The following is a 24737-nucleotide window of genomic DNA, read 5'->3' as shown; positions in this document are numbered from 1 at the left end:
TTTTTCTTTTTGCTTTTTATTTCATAGTTTTCAATTTCTTCTTTAAGAGAAGTATTTTCCACTTCAAGTTTTTTTATTTTTGTCTCTAACTTCTCCAATATATGGGATTCACTGTCCCTTATAGATTTTTTTAGTTCTGCTCTAGTGTTCTGTAACTCAAGTAATAATTTGTTGACCGCTACTTCATCCATTCTCATGTACGGGCCGCTTTAACGATTCAGTACCGTCTTATCAGTGCAAGACAGTATCTAGTACCCTTGCTGTTTTTACGAGGTAAATCCACGAATACGAACAACTGCACGAGGTATATACAGGCATTTATAATTGCAATTTGTTGCTTGCTTTGTTTCCAAATTCAAAATATGAACGAAGAATTTAATTCAGTAGCACTAATTTATATATTTGTTACTAATTTTAAACATTTATTTTACTTTTAGAATTAATAAATACGGTTTTACTTCGGAACGAATTTAAGCGCGACCGGTCGGCGTAAAGGTCGCCATACACTCTCATACATATTAATCGTATAGAAAGAGTTCAAAATAAGTTTTGCAAATTTTTACTTTATAAATATAGGTTCCCTTACGAAACTATTTGTTATAACATTAGATGTCAGCTAGTTGGGCTGCAAACTTTGGAAATTAGAAGAAATAATGCCAGAATCTATTTTTTGTTTAAATTACTTAACGGTAAAATAGATAGTTCTTATCTTTTAAAGAGGATATTATTAAAAGTCCCAAATAGGGTTACACGTCAAAGGATCCGTTTCTATGAACGATCTCACCGTACCAATTATGGATTTAGAGGGGTAACAGACCAACTAATAAAATTGTATAATACGCACTATAGTTCGTATGATCTATTTACGGGAGAGTCTTGTAATAGTTTTAAAAATAAGGTTATAAGAGGAACAGGGGGATAAGTTAGATAATATATGTAGCTTCTTTATTTTCTTGCTTTTTTGTTTGATTTGTGTATGTTGATTTATAAGCTTATTGCATATTATTTGTGTTTTTTTTTTTAACATTTACATGTAATTACCTGTTAAGGTGTTTGTAATTGAATATATAAATAAATAAATAAATAAATAAATAATACACGCACACAAAAAAGTATCTGGTATTTGGTATCACCAATAAATTTTTTGATAGTTGAATTTTTATTGATACCCATCTTAAATCTTGTCATCATATAGAGTACGTAAATAGAAAGCTTCGGTCCTTATTATCCTTACTTAAAGTTTATTGTAGTGTATTTATTTTCAACAACTTAAATGTCTTTACTACGCTTTGGCTCAGCCACATTTAACTTATGGTCTTATTGGATGGGGAGAAGTTCTACAGTCACTCCCAACAGGTTGACTGCCAACTACTCCGATTGGAGTGTTGGGTAAAGTCCAGTGCAACAAAATATTAGAATTGTCACCCGTCAAAACACCAGCATTTTACTTCTCAAACAATGTAAATAGAAGGTGGATGACATTGTTTGGCAGGTGGAATGCTGGTGTTTTGACGGGTGACCATTCTAATATATCGTTGCACTGGACTTTATGTATGATTTGTATGAATTAGTATTCAGTCGGCGTTGGTGAGAGAGGGTTGTTTTCTGTCCGGCGTCGTTCTAAAAACATTTGTTAATCACGTATTATAGTTGCTTACGTCTTTTTTTTTCTGTGGCTAAATATGGATGCTAAACCTGGACCTTTAGGATTGCAAAAAGAAAGGTGAATTACCTGTGGATAGTTAGAAACCACTTACAGATGAACAACTACTGCAATTTTTCGAAGACAACAAGATGATGAATATTTACCAGAGTCCGAAGATGATGAATTCTCCGATTCAGAGGCAGAAAGTGATTCGGACACACAGGATGATCAACAGTGGTTAGAAAATCCCCCGCAGTCACCTATAAGTACTAATCTAGCTTCGACAGATGTGCAAGTGGATTTTCAGTGAACAAAAATATGTACATTACAGCAGTTTACGTTCAAGAAAAATCAAGAGCTTTTAGTGCCAGTTCCAGACAGAGGCAGACTTATAGATTTTTTCAACCTAATAATTGACGACACATTTTTATCCCAATTATTGCCGACCAGACGAATGACTATGCTATTCAAGTTTTTCTTAATAAAGGCATACCTTCAAAGTCTCGTATCACAAATTGGAAGCATCTGGCTGTTCCAGACAAAAATTTTTATAGGTCTCCTCTTTCATACCAGAACAATTGAACTAACACGAGTAAATATTAGCAGTATATATTAGCAGAAACAAAGGTGAAACCTTCAACAACAAATGTTCACCTCATTTATCCTGGATACGATCTACACACCCGATTTCGACTAAACTTTGGATTGGCAGTATTTGTCAAGAACGATTTGAGTTGCCAGCGGGAGGAAACGCTTGAACCTGCGGACTTCGACGTCATGTGGTTTAAAATAATAGCCAGTGGTGCCACGAAATTTATCTGCTGTATCTACAGACCACCAAGCGACACCCAATATAGACGGCTCTTTTTAAACCTGGTTGATTGCATTAACCATCTGCAAATTGACTACCCAAGCGCAGAAAACATCGTCATGGGTAATTTCAACGTTCACAATATCAACTGGCTGCGCTTCTGCAACAAGAACGACGATGAAAGACGAGAAGTTGAGCTATTTGCCACCATATGCGGGCTTACGCAGCTTGTGGAGGAACCTACCAGAATCCCCGATCGAGACGGCGAGTTCGCGAGTCTCCTAGATCTGGTCTTGGCTTCAGACCCTGACTCGTACACTGTATTAGTACATGCCCCCCTAGGAACATCGGACCACAAATTGATAACAGTCCCTTGCCAGTTGGAGGTTAAAACGCAGGATCCTCCGATGCCGCGGAAGGTATGGCACTATAAATCAGCAGAGTGGAACCATCTTTGGGAATTTTATCGCTCATTCCCTTGGAAAGAAGTCTGCTTTAGAACCAATAACATCTCAGAATGTGCAAACCAAATTACAGAGACATTCTTGGCAGGAATGGAAGCTTATATCCCTTTTTCTACTAAACGCGGATCAAACAACAAGCAATGGTTCAACCTGAATTGCAAAAAGGCAGTAAACACTAAAAACGCAGCATATCGCAAATGGCGTTAACATCCTTCCCTCGAAAATTGGAGGAACTTTTTAGCCTCCAGAAATAGCTGCAAGCGAATTATTGATGAATGCAAAGAGAGTCACAACAACAGGATCAAAAACAAACTGCTAAACTACCCAAATGGAACAAGATACTTCTGGTCGGTATCGAAAGCCATTAGTCAAGGTTCTGCTAATTCGGCCTTGCCACCCCTAACAGCAGATGACGGTTCTATCGCGGTAACAGCAAGGGAAAAAGCCAACTTACTGGGTAAACTCTTCGCGTCCAATTCTACTCTGCACTCGCAAGGCAAAACACCGCCATATTTGCCAAGGGTGAATTCATCGATGGGAGACATTTCGTTTCCCCAACGAATTATAAATAAAATTCTTAAAAGCGTAGACACCAACAAAGCTTCTGGACCCGATGGAGTTCCAGCCCTAATACTAAAACGTTGTGCAGATGAATTGACTCCTCCCTTATGTAGACTGTTCACGGCATCGTATAAGCAGGGCCAATTTCCAACAAGCTGGAAAACTGCTCGAGTGCAAGCTGTACCCAAAAAGGGTAAGAAGACGATGCCCTCCAATTACCGCCCGACTGCACTAGTTCCAGTAATATTGAAGATTATGGAGAAAGCAGTCAACCAACAACTGTTAAGATATCTGGAATTATCAGGAGTAATCAGCGATCATCAATACGGCTTCCGAAAGCTTAGATCCACCAGCGATCTTCTGGCTTACGTCACACACTTGTGGACGGAGGCCATGGAGAAGCACGGCGAGTCCCGCTCAGTCGCTCTTAACATTTCCAAGGCATTTGACAGAGTGTGGCATGAGGGACTACTAACCAAGCTCTCCTCAATCGGCATACAAAACTCATTATTGAATTGGATCAAAAGTTTTCTTGAACAACGAACAACTTTTCTTGATATATATCAACGATTTGCTAGGAACCACTGTCAATCCAATCTACAGCTTTGCGGACGATAGCACACTTATTTCCATATTTAAGTCCGCCAAACCAACGACAGCCGCAAGTTCTCAGAATCTTAGGCAGCAACAAGTACCAACAACGATATTAGAGCTTCAACCAACAACGATATTAGAGCAATCTTGGAGTGGGGCAGTAACAATCTGGTCAATTTTAACGCTGAAAAAACGCAGGCTGCAGTATTTACTATGAAGACTAACCTTGGTGGCCCGCAGCTGGTTATGGCAGGGAAAACATTGCCAATGAAATCATCTTTACATCTTCTAGGATTCGAGGTCACCAACAGTGTGTCCTGGCATGACCATGTTGCCGAGGTCGCCAGGGCGGCTTCCAAAAAACTCGGAGTGCTTTTCAAAATGAAAAAACTGTATACACCAGAACAGCTGCTGACTCTTTATAAGGCTCAAATACGCCCTTCCCTCGAGTATTGCTCACATGTCTGGAGCTCTGCACCCAAGCATAATTTAAACCTGCTGGATTCTATACAGAAGAGAGCTATTCGTCTTATCGACAAACCAGAACTGACAAAGAGTCTGGATAGTCTGGAGCACAGGAGAAAGGTGGCTGGTCTCTGTTTATTCTACCGTTATTATCACGGTAAGTGCTCCTCTGAGCTGGCAGGCCTGACTCCCTGACTCCACCCAGGGCTGTTCCGGCAAGAAGGACGCGCCTAGCAGTTGCGGCTCATCAACATCGAGTCCACTTGCGTACTTTAAGGACGTCGCTGTATCGGGACTCATTATAATCTGGAGAACATCTTCTTTGTGGAACGGGCTTCCACCTCACATATTTCTTGACGCATACAACCTACAGCAATTCAAGATACCTATTTTTCGAAAATACATAGCAAGAAATAGATTTCTTCTAATCTTGAGGTGCCTACCTTTTACATCTGCCAACTCTAGGGATAACAATCATTTAGGTAAAATAAGATTTGCGGTCGACTTTCTCAATGAGAAGATGAACAGCATCTATTACCCGGGAAGAGAATTGTCGTTAGACGAATCTATGGTGCTCTCACGGGGGCATTTACAGTTTAAGCAATATATTCAAAATAAACGCCACAAAGCCATAAAGCTTTATATGCTCACGAAACCCGATGAATTGGTGCTAAAATTTCGCGTATATGAAGGTTTATCAGATGAATATAGCGGGACTGGACATACAACGAAAGTAGTTTTGCACTTACTCGAAGAAAAGCTAGGGGCATGCGGTATACCTCGATAACTTTTACAATAGCGTTAACTAAGCTACACAACTGCTAAAAAATGAAACCTATTGCACTGGCACTCTAAGACCTGACCATAAACCCAACCCAAAAGAAGTCATGGAGGCGAAATTAAAACGAGGAGAAAATTAATCCAGGTTTTCCAATGGAATTCACATTGGAAAATGAAAGGACAAGTGGGATATCTGTTATATTAGCACAGCATTTGCAAATGAAACTGAATTTTTTTAAAATAAAAGGGGAAAAGAAACGGTAAAACCTAGGGTCATTTTAAATTACAACAAATATATGTCAGGAATTGATCGCCAGGATCAAATGTTGTCATATTATCCTTGCAACAGAAAGGCAATAAGGTAGTATAAAAAACTTTTCACTCATGTTCTACAAATGAGTCTGATAAATGCGTACTATCTACACAGAAAGTACTCTGATGGTCGTGGACGTGGTCTCCCTTTTTATGACTTTCGACTGGAGGTAATAAGAGATCTGTTAGCCCCAATTGAGGAACTCGTCGATCCTCCTAATAAAAACAGACATTGAACCCAATACATTGCCTTTCAAAAATTGAAAAAACGACCAATGAAGTGAAGAAAGGAGGTACTGAAACCAAAAGAGTCTATAAAGGAATGCAAAATCTGCAGGGAAAAAAATAGAAAACAGACAACGTTTGAATGCAACCAATGCACTGGAACACCCGGTTTTTGTGTAAAGTGCTTTGAAGACTATCATAAGAAAAGTTAGTTTTCTTAGTCTGGTATTTGTTATATGTATATATTTCTGTCTTGTGCAAATTTGTTTATGTTTTTTTAGTTTCTTAGGTCGCAAATTAAACACGTTTTTTTTGTATACCCAAAATCTTGTTTCTAGTTTAATATTTTGGCAATTCGTTATTTTTTTTGTTTTATTATGATTATTTATAACAATAATTTATATATATGTTTTTTTTGTATAACTTTATCTGTTTCTTTTATGATTTAAAGTTTTTTTTATATTTATTTATGTTTATTTTATGTTTTTTTGTGTTCCCAAGGCAAAAATAAACGGGTTTTCAGATTATTAGGGTGTGTTTTATTCGTATAATTGCTAAGTCTTTAGCTCCTCCGATCGGAATGTTCGGCATCCTGAGACAAAATTGATGTTTGACGCCGACCACTCCGATCAAGAAGGCAATAATACTATTATTTACATGATTTATGGTATATTTTAATACCAAAAAAGAAATAAAAAATTACGGCATTCGAGAGGACTCCAAAAATATGATCGGCAGTCAACTCTATAGCGGTTACTCAAAAATGGCTCCCAAAGATGATTTTAAGATTGTTATTTTTAAAAACAATGGCAATACGAATTTTTAAGAAAAAAACTATCTTGCAAGATATAATATCACCAGATATAGGCCAAACGCAGTGTTAAAGCCCCGAGTTAAAAAAACAATTGGACAAAGATGCTTTGAACATTTAAGCGCTAACGTTTATCAAAGAATTTCTCACATCATTGGAACTGCTCAGTCAATTTTTACTTTAAAAAAGGCAATTCAATTCTTCTGAGAAACAAGTGAAATCACTTGGAATGAAGATTATTCCCTTTTAGACGAAAAGAATACCTCAAAATATTGACAACGATGATCTCGAAATCTATTCATCCTGGTTTAAATTTATTTTTTGTGGTTGGATAGGTATATTTTTTAGAGTTAGGTTATTAGCATCATAGTATAGTGAGTAAGACTTTGATCATTGGGATAGATACTTAGGATATGTTTCAACAAAAAGGCTTCAACCATTTTCTCAAAGAGACCAGGTACAACATAAACAAAAAAATGAAGAAAAACAACCAAGTTACAAACCAAAGTTTATAAGACCGTGAGGGTTGTTTATAGTATATGTTTATTCTTCCGCGCGCGAACTTTCTCTGTTTTTACAATAAATGCCAGATTATTATTATTATTAATAGACCAAGCACGTAGAATTTCTGCTAATCACGATAACACTGTAGGCTCTACGTCCACATCCAGTAGCCTATGCTAAGCATAGTGTTTTACTGTTGATTTGATTCTTGTAGCAGTTGCAGTCGTATTAAGGGCGAATTTCAAGACATACAGGATTACATACAGTCTCCCAGACCAATTATAAGAGATTGCATACTGACGACAAGCAAAATATCTTGTGTTTTGGGGATAAAATACTTACTTAGAAATACCAACAATGCTGCTTTCCAAGAATGACGATTGATACTTATCTGATCAAGAGACAGAAGATATTATAGACAATTCGGACGAAGATACAGATTATGTTATTTAAGAAAGTGAAGACTGTAGCGATGAAGAATTGCCTTCAGACAGTGTGCTTTTAGAACTAGGTGAACTTCTGGATGATCAAGATCAAACTAGATCTGACGATCCCTTACAAGCAGAAATAAACATATTCCAGGGAAAATATGGTTTTCAATGGCAAGCTAAAGAGTCTCCCAAAAACCTAAAAACTCGAAAACATAACAATATCAAAGGATTGCTAGGTCCAACGGCATATGCCAGAAGTCTGGGAAATAACCTGACTAAATCAGATATTTGGAATTTTTTAATAGATAATGAAACGCTTCAAGAAATTGTAACTTGGACAACTAAAAAATTACTTCTGTGAGAGAAAATTTGTCCAATTTCAATAACTCAAGTTACAGGAACACTGATATAGTCAAGCTAAAGGGTTTGCTTGGACCAATCATGAATTTTTTCATAAAAATACGCTTCAACTGTTTTCTTAAACCGTTTATGTCGCCCAATATTTAGAATAATAATGTCTTTAAATCATGAGGCTATTAAAAAAAAAACAGAAGACAGAGAGACCATAGAGGCCAAAGTATCTCCGAAATAGGAAATTAGTTTTCCTGGGTTGCGGGTAACATTCATTGAAGCGTTGGCAGTATGTATCACCATCTTGCTAAAACCTCACATTCCTTGGGCTTATCCTTTTTCTGCGTAATTCTAGAACCAACAAAAGTTGGATCATGTGAACATAGCGATTAGAATTAGCGGTGATGGTATGGCCAGCCTCTTCGGAGAAATATGGACCAATACCAGTCAAACCAATGGCATACTATGCTATAAATTTTATAGAATGTTGAAGACGCTCGTAGATATTTCGTCGGTTTTCAGGATCCCAGTAGCTGTAATTATGTTTATTAACTCCTCCATCTAAGTGAAAATAAGCTTCGTTGCTGACCTATTTTATTATGATATATATTAAATGAAACTTATTAAATAAGTCAGACCATAACACATTTTTTATCTGAAAATTATCTATGTTAATGATGCGGTATACTTTGCCCGACTAATTCTGTATTGGTGTCTTATTTTGGTGTTCTATTTTGAGTGTTGTTTTTGGATGGTTTTCGATCTTCTTTGGAAAGGGTAGAGAGAAAAAGCAATTGAAGCAAAAAATTAGATAAGTTATCGGTATTGATGATAAATTGTTATTACTTTGTACCTACTGTATATTATTATTATAGAATCCTGATAATCCTGACATGTATAAACAATTATTTTTATTATATAAACACGAAATATGAATTTAAAAAAATTGTTGTTCTTAAAACTTTATTCATGCCTGGTTATCGTTTTCTTCTCTCAAATACACTGATAAGTCCTTTATATACCACTGCATTAAAGGCGTTTCCTCTTGTGGGTGTATGCTTGTGAAAGTGTTGGTAGTAGTTAGGTAGTGTTGGTAAGTATAAAATTCTAAATTAAAATAAAAGTTGTACTAATGTTATCTACTAAAGACCTAAAAATACTACATGTGCAAGACTCTAAGTTCAAGAAACCTTAAAGTTTCATCAAACGCCTTTTTAATTAAAAATGATTTTACTCCCTTTTTTAATTAGTGGTTAGGAGAAAGTTCCTTAACCAGTGAAGATAGTTTGTTAAAGAGTCAGACATCCAGCAAATCAGGCCTACACTGGCACTTCTCCAGTCTGCTATAGGGCGTAACTAAATTAAACTTTCCCCTAGTGCTGTGATTATGGACGTTCTCATAAGTTTTGTATTTATCCCTACCATTTTTTATATACAAAAGATGTTCCAGAATATATGCAACCAAATTAATCTTTTCTGTAACTCAGATGTTACATAAACCTCATAGCTCTTCTCTGCAGTCCAAAAACGCGGATCGAATGTGATGAACCAACCCACGCTAATAACACTCAGCATAACTCATTTTATTGTGAAAAATAGCAAAATATGCAGTTCTTAAGGTTTCCATCCAATACACATCCCACTAGACTCAAGACCAAGGCTGCAATACTAAGTTCACCACACAAGCCCGCAATCTGAGGCTCCCTGATAAACCTCGAATTCAGTTTCACACCAAGAAACCTGACAGATTTGATCACCATTAATTTCTCTTAATAAAAACACCTTACTCTAAGTTCTTGGTGCATTTAAAAGTAAGCGATTAGACCGGAACCACTCTTTACAGCTTCCCGAGCTATTAAATTTTTCTTTACATCCATCATACTGTACAATTTTAAGTAATATATTTGAATTTGAATTTGAATTTGAATTTGAATCATAGTCTCACCACTCCTAACTAAGAGAAAGATCATTTATGAAAATCAGAAATAGGATGGGGTCCAAAATTGATTCCTGCGGTACCCAATATCTAAAGGTGCATTCGCAGACAATATTCCACGCACCTGCACCTTCTGACACCAATCAGCAAGATATGACTATGTCAACTTTATACCATTTTCACTGAAATTATAGGACTTAACTTTTAACTTTTCTAACAAAAGCGAGTTTGAGACACCATCAAAAGCCTTGCTGAGGTCGCAGAATAGGGCATTAAAGTACTCTAAGCCCTCAAATCGGCCCATCAGCACATCCACAAGGTCAGGAATCCCCATAACTGTGTTCCTTTCTAGTCTGAAGCCAAACTGATGGTCACCGAATAATTTGTTGTTTTCGAAGTATTGACTATATGTGCGCCTATTGAGGTTAGAAATTTCTTCAGCGTTTACCGGTTCGTGTTCCAATGGATTTTTTGTATGGCATTTTTGTGGTTTGTCACCTATCTATATTGAAGTTATACCCGCATGTCTTTGTTGGTGGAGCACTCCACATATATTCAATGTGTTTTTAAGATAGATAAGTGCTATTATTATGGCTTGACCTAGGTTCATTCAGTCTTTGATAGAACATTTTGTCTGATTTTTCAAAAACTGCATCGTCTTGTTTCCTGTTGCTGCTACATTTAATCTTCTTATCTGCTAAAACGACTTACTAAAAGAGATAGAGATATGATTTTGAGGGTCTCGTTGAGCTAGTTTTTATTTATTTATTTATCTATTTTTAAGTATGATACCAACAAAATTTTATAAAATATATCAGAAACATAAAATTATGGAAGAAACTGGCTTCAACTATGTATGCACCTAGAAACCAGTATTGACTTTAGGCGAAATTTAAAAGCATTTATTGAGTTGGAATCTCTGTTTTTATGAACATGTAAACAACATTCACAAATGTATAGCCCTGCTAATAATAAGATAAAGATTTTTTTAAATGGATTTCTTTTTAAGACAGGGTTTAAACGTTTCAATGTAAGGTCTTCTGTATAAAGCATCGGCGTTTGAGTGATAGTTGCGTTTCTTATGTTCTATTGTAAAGTGATACCCTTTTTATCATGAAAGCCATCTTACTATTTGTTCTTCAGGGTTTTGAATTGAAACAGCCATTTCACAGAAGCATGATCAGTCCCAAGGGTGAATCGTTGGCCATACAAATATTTATGGAAATGGTCAATAGATTTTACTGATGCCAATAGCTCTCGTCTGGTCACAGAATAGTTATGTTCTGGCTTTGATCGCGTTTTACTGAAATAATTTATTAATTTCACGCCATCTTCATATTTTTGTAATAGGGCGGCTCTAATTCTAACATTGCATGGATATGTTTTCTGTATCCAAAAGAAAAGTTTATCCAGGAATCGGTTACGTTAAGATGGTTCTAAAACTCCTGCTGTTCAGACAATTTAGTCACATAATGGCAACGCTGCTTGAAACTGATGGGGACCGAAGCGGTAGCGAGAAGTCAGCATACGTTAAAAGACAAATATGCCCAGCCAATAAGAGCATTCCGGCACTACAGAGGCGTAGCTTGCGTGCCGCCAAAATTCAAAATACGAATTTTTTGATGCCTGTAGTTAAACAGCGAGATTTGGCATCTCTGACCTATATATTTGCTACTACAGGACTTTGTTTTGTTAGGCATTTAGATTTTAAATCGAAAAAGAAATGACGATATATAAAAGACGTTCAATAAAGAAATATTTGTAGCTGTTATAGATTAGGAAATTATTGATTTTTTTATTTATATTTGCAGGGTGATCAAGATTTTTAAGAAAATAAAAATAGACAGTTGTTGCATGGGGTCTAGGTTTATTTAATAAATAAGTACAAGTGCATGAGTGAGAACAGTATATATACCGTGTAACGGTAACATTCAACCATCCATAAATTATGGCATTATTATTAATGATAACACTTAAAGTTTTTTTGGTATTTATATTTTAAATTGTTTTATAGATGTTTTTTATGGTATTATAATAAAATTTAGTGTAAAATTACTTCTTACATGCCATATTCCTATAGGTATTGATAATTTAAAACTTTCATAATATAATAATTGTCAATGAACGTTTAAAAAGCATTTAAATAGCCAATTATACATTACTTAGGAGATTGAAATATGTGGATCAGAGAATATCGAGTAGGTAGATGATAAAGATTGCCAGGCAATAAACAACTAAAAGTATATGAATCTTCAAGAAAAAATCACCATATAAATAACATTTAAACTTTTATTTGACGACAATTAAAATCAAAATATTTAAAACATATAATCCTAAAAAATATGTGTATTTATTTTAATTTTTAAATAACTGTTTAGGCATTGTTTTGATAAAATCCCATGGATGATGCATCATCATAGTGGCCATAAGAAGTAAATATTTCATAAATATTTTGAGGCAGCTTAGGTACTTGCTGAGTAGTTTTCAAAGACAATTTGAAAATTATATAAATCATTGTGATGACAGTTTTGAAATTACTTTGAAATTAAAAAATTCCCATCATATTTATCAAATATCTTAATGTCGACTAGCTTACTGAAATGTTTTAACCTTTAGCAAATATACTTTAAATTTTATAATAACATATTTTATAATAATAATTTTTAAAATAAACAATACTATGAACTCTATACTATATTATATTATATCCACAACTTAAAACTAAAATGGTAGAGGAGAAACTAAATCCATCCAGCTTGGTTATAATCATATTATAAATCTGGTTACATAATATTATAAACTAGCACTTCTGATCACAACTGATCCTACAAAGGATTGAAATTATGAATTAGTCTAGGAATATAAAAATTAATGCAATATTACCATTCTTTAAAACCTTAACTAAAATTCTTGAGGGGCATGTCCCTTGATGCATATGCTTCCCCCAGACTTAATGTTTCTCATTTTACATAAGCTATTAAATCCTAAAAGTAAACAACAAAATATACAATTATGTCTGATAACTAAGAGTTTATATAACCTCTGATATTTCTCCTGTTGCAATTGTAAAATATATGTTATCCTCCATTCTTAAATTTATTTTGGATCTGACAAGCATAATCGACTTCCCTATTACTTTGTTCTCTATAAGAGGTATATTCTTCAAAATTCCTAAAATTTAAAAATGATTGTTTTATCTTTATTTTGTGGATATTAAACAAAAATGTTTGTTTAAACTATTAAAATAAGAAAATGTCTAGGTATCGTTGGTACACATTGGATATATAATGTGTTCCTTGTATGCCTGGCCAAAAAATTCTGGGTGAAACTTCCTTCCTGAAACTCCTTCTAGCAGACTTCGCAGATTGCATTTTGTTGGCTAAAAAATACATAATATTTCAGATTAAACCTAAAAAAAATATCTTACTTAGTGTTGCCATAATTATCGTAAACAGACACTGCAGCAGCTAAAAAAGAAATTACAGAGGAAAGAAATCCCTGAACAGTTTACTAGAAATTGAAAATCAAACACTAAAATGTTTGTTTTTGAACTCAAAATTAGCGTAGTACCAAATATTATAGACAACGGAGTCAACACTAAGCACTATGCCTGCTGTGAGTACTCAAATAGTGACAAAATCGATGGAAATAATAATTATCGGCGATAATTAAATAATTCAGGAAGCAAAGCAACTAAAATAAAATTTGCAATCTAGGTTAGGGAAAACAAAACAAAATTAATATGCCAATATTGCCAATGCCAATAGGCACGCGAAATTTTACGGACGTAAACGAAGGGATCAATCGGTATTTGGTCCCATCTTCAATTCTCATTGGCTGGGCATATTTGTCTTTTAACGTATGCTCGAGAAGTCGTACGGCGGGCTGTGTGTGTGTGTGTTCGAATTTCGAACAGAGCAGACTGTTATATATTATCGTCCTGATTTGTATTTTTATGGCGATGTAAATAAATAATTTGTTAACTTTTGAGTCTGTTACAGTTTATTTTCGTCAGATACATAAAGAATAAGAAAATAGAATGAATCTAAAATGTTAGCGAAAGCATAGCTCGATTATAAAACTTTAAGAGGCAATTTCTAAGTTATTCTGGTGCTAAAATTAATAAAATAAACAGTTATCATTTCAGTATTAATTTTATTTTTGATATCAATAATTTTCAACCCTTATGATGAAACTCAAATTATTAATCAAAACTTTATTTTTTTTTTAATTGTTTTGATTTAACTAATGTCAGAAGTCATATCCTAGCCAATAAGATTCCAGCTCATTCTCCCATATCCCTACTTAAACCATTTTCTGGCGCGAAAATCTTTGACCTCGAGGAGTCTTGAAGAACAAGCTTTTGAAGAAGGTTGTTTCTTGGTATTTTTGCCGATTTTACTCCAATGAAAAGTTGAAAACTCACCTTTTGGGTATTTTAGTTTGTGGATACTAAATGCCATACTGCAATAGTGCAGGATTATAAGTGGTGTAGTTAAATCCCAACTTTTTCAAGGTTCTTTGTTTAAGTGTCCAGTTTTGTGTTCCCGAGAAAAGGCCAATTCCATTGGTAAGTCCTAATATTTTCATTTGGCATCTTGGTTTATGATAATCTACATATTACACATGTAATTTTATATAAGTAGACTCACGCATACCGTTAAGTTTAACCATCAATGCTTATATCTACTTACTCTATTGGCGATTCCTCAATCTGGGTATTCTTCCACTTTCAGGCTTTTTTTTTATCCCCCAGTATGGTCTTTATCCACTATTATAAGAGGTAGAAATCTCCATTCATCTACTCCAATAACGTCCACAACATCTACATTGACATTCACTATTAAACCGATCCACCCAGGTCCCCCATCGCAATCATGCAGCCCTTTTGGAGCCAGGTTTGATCAATGTTTGTGACGTTTAGTGAACCATGCAGTCAGTAAAACAACCTAACCAGTAAACCAAAGTCCTGTCGACATTCATTAACTTTACTGTAGTATATTAGATTAAATACTAACCTCAAAATTACATTGTTACCACTCTCATCATTAGATTTTACTACCACACCATTGTTTTGAATAGTTTCATAATAACTAGGTACATATTAGTTATTTTATTGAAATAGACCGTATAGATCTTGTAAACTGGATAAATAGGCCTATTTCGAAGGTACTCATGCGAACTTTTAGCCCCAAACAACATAATATAAGATTTTAGTCTTGATATAAATACTATATTTAGGAAGGGCAACATAACTTGTTCTTAGAATAATAAGTTTGATTATTAATTTTTCTTTTAATATAGATTCACTTAAAACTGTCTGTTCTTCCTTGTGAGATTTTCTTTCAGGTTTATAGGTATAGTGCTTTTAGTAATTTCCTGTTTTCTTGGTCATCGGGATTTTCTTATCCATCTGGGATAAAACAGGTGGCGCTTATATTTTATATGAACTCTTGTTGAATCCACGCCACTCTACCAAAGTGGTTAGTGCTAGTCGGCTTCCCTTTGAGAAGATTCCCTGAGCTGTCTCTATAGTCTATAGTAAGTCTCCCTCCTTCCATTGGTTCCCTTGTACCCATTTTCTAACTCTCACTTCCCATACCTTTACTCTCCTTTTTCCTCCCTGTTATTACCCATCCCTCCATTCAACTTTAATTCTTTTAATCCAATAATTCTATAATCTAATAATCCTCATTTTTTTAATCCAAGTATAATTAAAGCAATATTAAAATGATAAATTGTTAATAATTAATTATTAATTAAATAATTCTTTATTTTTTTTATTTAACAAGTCTGTTAATTTTTGGCAGTTCTGGCACAATATTAGCACACCAATTTTTTATACAGTCCGCATATTTTTTACACCTGCTGTCCTCATTTCTTAAAACAATGAGGAAACTTAACCCTGTTTAGCTATTAGAATTCTTCTAAGTGCTTGCTTTAGTGGAGCATTGCCTCCAGTGTTAATTCGATGCTGCACCAAATCAGTACTTCCCACGTCGTTATCGTCTAAGGAAAACATATCTTGATTTTCTTCAAAAAGATGTCGTAATTCATGGTCTGGTCCATGGTCAAATTGGCGGAAGATTCTTTAAAAAGGTTTTGTAAACATACAGGAGGAAAAGTTCTGCTTGAATGATGAATTATATTTGCATTTTTCATGATCTTGTTTTAGGTGTTGATTAAATCCTTTTAAGTTTACAATTCGAACAAAAACTGTAGTCCTTCTGAAAGGATAACGTCTTTACTGGAATAATCGCTTGACCTTATACCTTACAGTTATCGATGGGTGCAACCAAAACAGTTTCTTCATCTTTTCCTCCAGTTGTGACATTAATTACTGTGGCGGTGAGACCAATAAGTTTATAGGAGAAAAGGATAATAAAAATGAACATACCATAGGCCTCGTCGTCACTCCCGTTACCGGCCTGTATTTTCGATAACTTTGGCAAGGTTTTACGGGATTAGTTACTGAATTTGAGTAATAGTGAAGTATACACAAAATGCGTCGAATACATGAAAATGATTCTTTTTTAAGTGCTTGTCCACTCCTCTCACGTCTGGTTTCTCGTTCATATTTAGGAGGGAAATGAGGAATTTTGGTGTGAGCGAGCAGACATATTTTTAGATATAGGGGTCATTAAAATTTACTTAGAAAAGTGAGATTAATATAAGTATTTAAACAATTAGTGCAAGTCATTCTAATGCCATTACTGAACAACTACCATCTCTGAGTTAGCTGATATGGTAATATCCTGAGATAAATTAACGACCCGGGCAATATCTTCATATAGATGGTGCCTAAGGATCTCTGCAGTCGTCAACACTATGTGGTTATATACATCCATTTTACATTGCTGAGCATTCATAATATCTAATCCTTATATAACGTCATCCACAATTTCTACTATTAATACTTGCTGCTGGAATATTATTGCGACAATAGTGACTAGCTTTATATAACCCAATAATCGGGAACCTTTTTCTATTCGCTGATTCCAGGATTAAATTTGGTGGGGGTGAAATTCTATGGTGAGATACAAGGTTCTGCTTCACGATGGTTAGACTGGATTCTGTATCGCATATTTTTCACTCACTGTCGCATTTTTTTGCCTAGTGGTACCAAGCTCTCTTCAGGGCGCGGCAGATGGCTTATTATTATACGTGGAGCTTGGTAGTACGCAGCTACCTTATAGCGTTTTTCTGGTTCCTTGGGTCTGTCAAAAGTTTGCGGCATTGACGTTTAAGGTGTCCCTCCTCATTAAAATTACAACAGCGCAATGATCTCTCTCTCTCAGATTTTCTAGCCAAAAATTACTCAAGCTTTTTTAGACGCTCTTCGAGATCACTTTACGAAGTTCTGATTTATCTTATCCATGTCTGCCTTCTAGTTGCTTAAAAAGCTGCTTCATACTCCACTTCATGAGTCAAAGCTTTCGAAATACTTTTATGATAAGCCATCCTTAGATGAGCATGGTTAGTCAATAAAACAATTTATTGAAACCTATTCTCGGAACTCCTTGGAAAAGAAGGATAAGCCAGATTTACTAATCGAGCAACATCGGCCTCAAACTGTTAGAGTCCTTACTCGGGTTGTTATCTCCTAGATTTGAATTCTTGGTACACTTGTTGGAGACGGTGAGCTGATTCTCAAATGGCACCATTCTTAGTATTTCTGTAGTACAACTTAATTTCCAACTACAACTTAATTTCCACTGCCAATAACTACAAAATCAAATTCCTTTTTACTAAGGGTCGCTGTGCTTGTAGATAAAGAAACGATATAATTCTAACCTGTGAATCGATTTAAATCATTTGCCGGTTTTGATAGTTCATTGGTATGGCTGATTACCGAAGTTGACATGGGAGTCGACGGTCCCAAAGCTAAATCTTTGTTACACTGGTTTCTTCTGGACTAGTTGTTAATGCTCTTGCCGGTCTTCTCAGTTGCAACTGCGTGCTATGGTACTTTGATCTCCTATACTACTATACTACTTCTGGGTGCTAAGGTTGGATTAAAGGATTTTTAACTTAATTCAGGATAGGAAAGAGTAATTAGGCTTCGGGAAAAGGTTGTCTTTGGGTGGAGCCGGAGTCCGAGCCCCACTCCTCGCAGAGAAAACAAAGCCTAAGTGAGTCGGGCGGAGGATTGAGCGATCTCAGTCCTTTGGTTTCAACTTAGATACTAAAAGAACTATTTTAGTTATATTTGAATTCGGCGGCTAATATCATATTACGCCTTTCCATGGCCGGATTTCTTTTGGTCTCAGGAGAAATTCTTCTACTAGGGAGTTGTCTACACTTCTGACTTTTTCCTTGAACTTTGAATGTTTTTTAATTATATATTCTTGATTTATATCAAGTTTGCAGTATCAAGAGTGCAGATCAACATTCCTTACGAAGAAGGGCATTTGAATTAGTGGATATTATAAAATTTTATAGTCATTTAATTATCTCCAATATCGCTGATTCCTAAATATTTCTTATCAGAGTGTAAAGTTTGCCAAAAGCGTATTAACGTAGTGATGTTTTCTCGCAAGTCATTAGTATTCTGGTTGGGACACTTGACTGGTTTAAAAAAATAATTGAAACAACAATAGTAAATCCTTTCTCTTAAAATGCTTTTCGCTAAGCTTTTCTGTAACGTTGTACTTTTAATTCTAGTTCTTGTATTTTTTAATCTATTTCTCCAAATTCTTCTTTAGCTGTTGCTTCGAAGTCGGGAATTCGCTTTGCTGTCTCAAGATCTTCTCGAAGTTGTAAATCTTGTTCTTCTTGGTATCGGCTTCGTTCCTCTTATTGTTCTCTGTTTTATCAAGTTTTTCTAACTCATTTTTAAAATCTGCTTTTAAGCAAGTTTCCTTTTTTAATTTTTTTATTTCGCTTTTTATTTTCTTTCTTCAGGTCGTCTTTCAAAGTATTGATCAGTTCTTAATATTTCTTGTCTTGTTCTTCTTGTTGTTTCTTGTCGCGTTCTTTTTGGCCTTCTCTTTGTTTCCTGTCTCGTTCTTTTTGTTCTTCTTTTTGTTTCTTATCTCGGTCTTTTTGTTCTTCTCTTTATTCGTCAAATGTATTAATTAACAGCTCCACTAATTTCTCGGTTTTCGTCTTGGCCTAACTTCTCTTTAAAGACTAAAAAAGACTAAATTGGGCTTCCAGATATCTTTTACTCCTAACACCAATTATAACGAAATTCAGGAATACAATAGTTTATGCAAGACACTAACTCCAGGAATACTCTTTAATGTCAGGAACACACCTTTTATTGACAACCTCAAAAACTCTAAACTGACTCGCATTGACTGCCGTTTAATTGTTTCCAAGGTAAACAACAATACTAATTAATCCGATTAAAATGTCACGAAACGCTATCCCTTTTCGAGACCCATGGAATAGTTTAGAAATGTTATAACTTAATTAATCAACTTGAACTATAAAATACAGCAAAACAGTGCAAAAACTATGAAAATAATTAACGTATTTACATTTTTATAACAATATTATAATCTCATTTTTTAGACGTACAAGGTAGTTGCGACAAGGATCCTACAGTCTGCATTTCCGGTTATAACTGTGAAAATAGATGCTCCGGGAGTGACTATCAAAAATATTCTTGCCAAACAGATAGCGACTGTACGACGTACTTTGCTAGATCTAAGTGCTTAAAATTTTGCATGCCGGAAACTATTAATGAAGACGATGGCAAAGGTATATTATATCTCTCGTATATTTCTAAAAAATTTTATATTTCACTTAATTTTTTTTTATATTTTTAGTTCCATGTATGGCATATCATTCCAATGTCCCAGATTATATAAATAACTATTGGACCGCTAAAAAATTTAAGCCTACATGTGATGATGATGGAATCTGGTTACCAAAACAATGTAAAGGCGGCCTATTAGGCAGGTAGGAATATAAACTTTTGTCTAGTTTTTAATTACCTTCAAATCTGTGTACAACGACTATCATATCGATGACATACTTTTAAGGAAAATATTAAAAAACTTAAGTCTTTAAATCCTTAAGCAAAAGAAGGCGGAGAAGTTAAAGAACCTCCCAAAATCATCGAAAGAACAGACAAAGAAGATTAAAAACAGGAAAGCATCCGGACTAGATGAGATACCAAATGAGTTATTCAAATATGGGTGACACTACCAATGACATAACTTATAAAGTTAACAACTAAAAAATAATTGAAAAAAGAGCAGAACCGTTCCCAAATTCAAAACAGGGAACAAAAAGCTCCAGAAAACTATAGAAACATCACTTTACTAATCTCTATCATGAAACTGTTCACGAAGATCGTAAAAACACTAATTAGAAAATATGTAAAAATATCAGAAGAACAACAAAGGTTCAGGAAAAATTGGTCAACCATGGATGCTATTATCTAAAGGAGTCAAGTGATGAAAAAGGCAATAGAATGCGGAATCTCTGCATTTATGTACTTTATAGACCTTATCAAAGCATTGGACAGGGCGAGGTTGAAGAACGTGATAAATATTCTTAAAAAAACGTACTGAGAACCATAATAGATGTCATAAGACAGCTAAACCACAATACATCTGCTCCAATTTTCGTTAACCAAAAGATGGCAGAAGAAACAAAAAAAACGAAAATCCGACGAGTAGACGTAGCCCACAACTTTTTAAACTAATATGAAATAATAATCCAGGTTAAAAGCACAATGGAAGGATATACTCTCACAGCAGGAGAATCAAAATGTAAGTAATGCCGATACCCCCTAATTATAGCGGAGAATGGAGGGCCCCTTATAACGGCTCCTATACTCTATCTAAAAGCAAAATCCTTCAAGATGAGGGTATCGACCAGAAAAACTAATGCCCTTGTCATTACCAAAGAACCAATGCTATTGCCGTATTTCCGGTGCACTTCGGAACATTATCTGGAATAAAACCAAAACTTGAGCAAAGATATGTATGGATTCATGGACCTCAATATCTTAAGAGAATTAAGTTGGATGCTATAAAGGCCTATAATATGAGCAATAAGGAGAAGAAATATTTGAAGTCATGATCTTATAGCAAAGCGAATTTACATTTTGTCATTCTTGTAGCTGACACTGACTCTGTCATTAATGATAAATCTTTTAGGGTTCAATATTAGACGTTATTGAAGCATCGCTTGTGGCGGGCGTTCATGCGTTAGGGTCCAATATCTTTCTTCAGTTATATTCTTAATACTATTTTTGATACACAAATTGGTTATCCCTTTTCTTCAAGTGCCAGCTCTTTTCAGAAGGCTTCTCTTTTCTTTTTCCATGTATATTTCTCTACATAATATTCTGCAAGAATACAAGTTGTAACTTATAATCTCTACTACATAGCAGATTTTTCATTTGGTGAAATATGGTCCTGGCTTGTCCATGTCTTCACCCATTAACGCCCAAATTATTTTTTTTTTGAAAATCGTTGAAAAAATTTTGGATAATTTTTAGCCAAAAAAAATTAAAGAAATTTTTTTGTTTTTTAGTTTTTTTCAAAAAAATATGATCTATAAATAGATCGCGGGGAAATAATAGATTTTTTTTTTCTAAAAAAAATATGTTTTTTATTACTGTAAAATTGTACAATATCTAATTTTTGCGTAATGTTACATTTTTTGCAGTAAGTAAGTGGGCGACTTTTACAAGAAGTGTATTGGCATCTTCTTGGATTAGTTCTCTTTTCCAAAAAATGCCCCTTTTCATCAAGTCTAACTTCATCAGGTACACGTGATTTGGAGGTTGATGGTAAGCTCAGAGGTCTACCTTTCATAATACTTCGTCCATGACCAAGCATGAGGTAGGTTACTGCAATCTCGCGCCTAAAATCTTTTAAATTTATTGATTTCTTCCCATTGATTCTTCAATAAAGCTGCAACGAATTTATTACTGCCATATCTATCATCCTTCTGAATAAACACCAGTACCACTTTTTGCCTCGGATGGCGATGCTATGCTTCTCCAACAGCCAGTCATGGTGATCCACTCCTCCCATGTATTTATTGTAGTTGTATATCAGTTTAGGTTGGGAAACTGGCTTGCGAGCTTTTTCCTTCCTATTCCAGCTTGGAACTGAGGCTACTGGCTCTACTTAATCAAAATTAGTGGCCATTGAATTACACTAATTGTCATTCCATTTAACAATTCGTATTTCATTTTTGATGTCAAATCTAAAATCATATGATCCACGAGGCATTTTTTCCAGTTTCTTGGTTGATTGTAATAGGCACTGGGCAGTCCGATTTTCCCTTATCGTGCCAGTAGCTCTAAATTTTAATTCTTTTAGCTTGTGAAATAGCCTATGACTACTAAAAGAATTATCGAAGTAGACGGAGTAGCTTTTCGGATTTTCCACAGTTGATAGCATTTCTACAACTACCCTGGTACCCAAAGCCTCTTTTTGTTGATTTTCTTCTTTTCCCGCATAAAGTGAAAAAGAAAAGCAATATCCGTCTTCGCCACACATTGCCCATAGTTTATAGCCAAAACGGATTGGCTTGGCTCTAATGAATTGTTTTAACGAGTACCGACCATAATACCTAACAATCAATTCATCAATTGACAGATTTCCTTGAAAAATTCCGAATTTCTTAAAATTATTATTAACTTTTCCAAATAATGGACGTATTTTAAAATATTTATCATTTGTGTTGTCTTTAGCTTTACCTAGTATTGTCGACAAAATGAATACATGATTTTATTTCCAAGTAGGCATTTCTACTCATAGCATGTTTCACGATTGATTGGCATAAATCATCTTCATCGGACCAGTAATCTCTTTCAGAGGGTAAAGTATGATAGCCACTAAATATTAAAAAACCAATAAAAATCCTTATATCATGATCTTTTGATATTGTAAATCCATGTCGATTCTTTTGGGTAACTGCATAGTTAGTAGTTTGTTCCCTTATCATGCTGTAAATTTCATAATCGAAAAAGTGTTCAAATATGTTTACCGCAGAGGAGTCTTTCAATGTAGCTTTCATATCATTCTCAGCTTGTAAAAAATCCTGTTCGGCTGTTTGAAGATTATATTTAGGGTCAGTTTTGATTCATTTAGTTTCAAGTTTTTGTGGTTTTTCAATTTTTGCTTTTTTTTCTCAGAGAGTAGACGTGCCAATGTTAAGTTATCTTCTTCCTCACTTTCGTCATCTTCATTTGTCTGTATTTCTACATAACCAGCAATATCCTCTAAGATAGGGATCCAGTTTCTTCATAGTTAAATACTTCCTTAGCGGTTAGCTTATCAACATCGGGTGGCAACGCTAGTATGTCCGCATCTATTTGCTCTGAGTACAGGTACTGCACTGCATCTTCTAGACTTTTAAATATATTAGGTTTGCTCATTTTTATATCTGAAATAAAGAAGAAATCTTACAGAAAAACATTTTTTTATATCTAAAAAGTATTTTTTAGAAATTAAATTTAAAAAAATCTCTGTTTATCCCAGCGATCTATTTATAGATCACCATAAAAATCAGTGTTATAAAAAGTAAAACAAATAGAAACATGCAACAATAACCACTTAGCTACATTTATTGAACCCCTCCTAATAGAAATATAATACATAATTTAACTTACCTTAATAATGTTTAAAGCTATCTCAAAATACAATAGTCGATGCACTTGATAAAAAAAATGTCTCCAACGAAGGTCCAATAAAATAAACACTTTCGGTCGTACAATGAAGTAAGGCACTAAATAGGACCGATTTACAATCAAAGTCACGATATTGGTGATAGGCGCGGCTTAAAATTCACCAGACACATTTTGAACACCTGTTTGATGTTGTGATCTATAAATTGATCGCTGGGCGCTAATGGGTTTTAGCTTCCTCAGTATACTCATTACCTTCATTGACCGTTGTTCCTAACTACTTGTATTTACTGACTTTCTCTACTAGTTCTCCGCTTTACACCACGTTGTATTTTTACTTCTTTTGAAGGTTCATTATACACTTTAATATTGACCGTCTGATTGTAGTATAAATTATTTATTATTCTAATATCTTTTATATCTTTTTTACTTTAAAGCCATTGAATAAGATGGTTCTCGCGAACTTTCTCAAATGCTTCGTTGTAGTAAAGAAAAAAGATACACATTGATTGATTGATGTTCACGCATCTTTGAGTCAATACATTAAAGGCAAACAAAGCTTCTTTTATCCTCTAATTTTTTGTGCCCAACCCAAAATCACCAATAATATTTTTTATTTTGTGCTTTGTAATTTTTGCATAGAAGTCTCCCATTTTTATGGTAATATCCCTGTTGTTTGTAACATCCGGAAATCCGAATAAGGGACTAGAAAGACCGGAATTTTTTTCTCCAATCTTAGCCATGTTGATTAACTGAAACATCCATTGAAATAATTAATGTAGTGATTTCCCATTTCCTTAAGAGGAAAAACTTGTCGAAAAGTCTTGAGCAAGAGGCGTGTGACAATTTAAAAGCAGTCAAGCTTCAAATTCTTTTATACGGAAATCTGTTATGTGTTGAATGTTTTAAAAAGGCTCGCGTTACCAGCATCTAACATTAAGCAACACATGTCATAAAAGATAAATTGTTTCTCTTATATACATATATATAAGTCTAGCTTACAAAATTGGGCGACTTGCGCATGTTCATTTGGGCTCTAGCTCCTAGATTTTATTGAAATTTTCTCGGAATATCTAAGATTTTTTTCCATTTTCCTCTTTGTTAGGTATAAATTAAAAGGATCAAAAATAGTCACACTATCGATCACTCATCACCTCTAGAGATAGTTTAGATATATTTTTTTATATATTTTGACTGTATTTATATATTATTCAAATCTCACGTAAATATTTTCAACTTTAATT

The 24737-nt window shown here is 34.6% G+C and overlaps 1 protein-coding gene across 3 annotated transcripts in view; it reads left to right on the top strand.

The window, feature by feature from the left end:
- The window catches only part of LOC126734165 (uncharacterized), a 43190-nt gene that overhangs the window by 4513 nt on the left and 13940 nt on the right, over positions 1–24737 (top strand). For all 3 annotated transcript variants that reach the window (XM_050437697.1, XM_050437698.1, XM_050437699.1), the window contains exons 2-3: positions 19410–19598; positions 19667–19799. In XM_050437697.1, the coding sequence (XP_050293654.1) occupies positions 19410–19598; positions 19667–19799 (322 nt within the window). The remainder of the gene's footprint in view (positions 1–19409; positions 19599–19666; positions 19800–24737) is intronic.

This window comes from Anthonomus grandis, chromosome 3 (genome assembly GCF_022605725.1).
Source record: "Anthonomus grandis grandis chromosome 3, icAntGran1.3, whole genome shotgun sequence".
NCBI classification, from domain to species: domain Eukaryota; kingdom Metazoa; phylum Arthropoda; class Insecta; order Coleoptera; family Curculionidae; genus Anthonomus; species Anthonomus grandis.
Note: the sequence above shows the minus strand (reverse complement) of the source record. Positions and strands in the feature narration are given on the sequence as shown.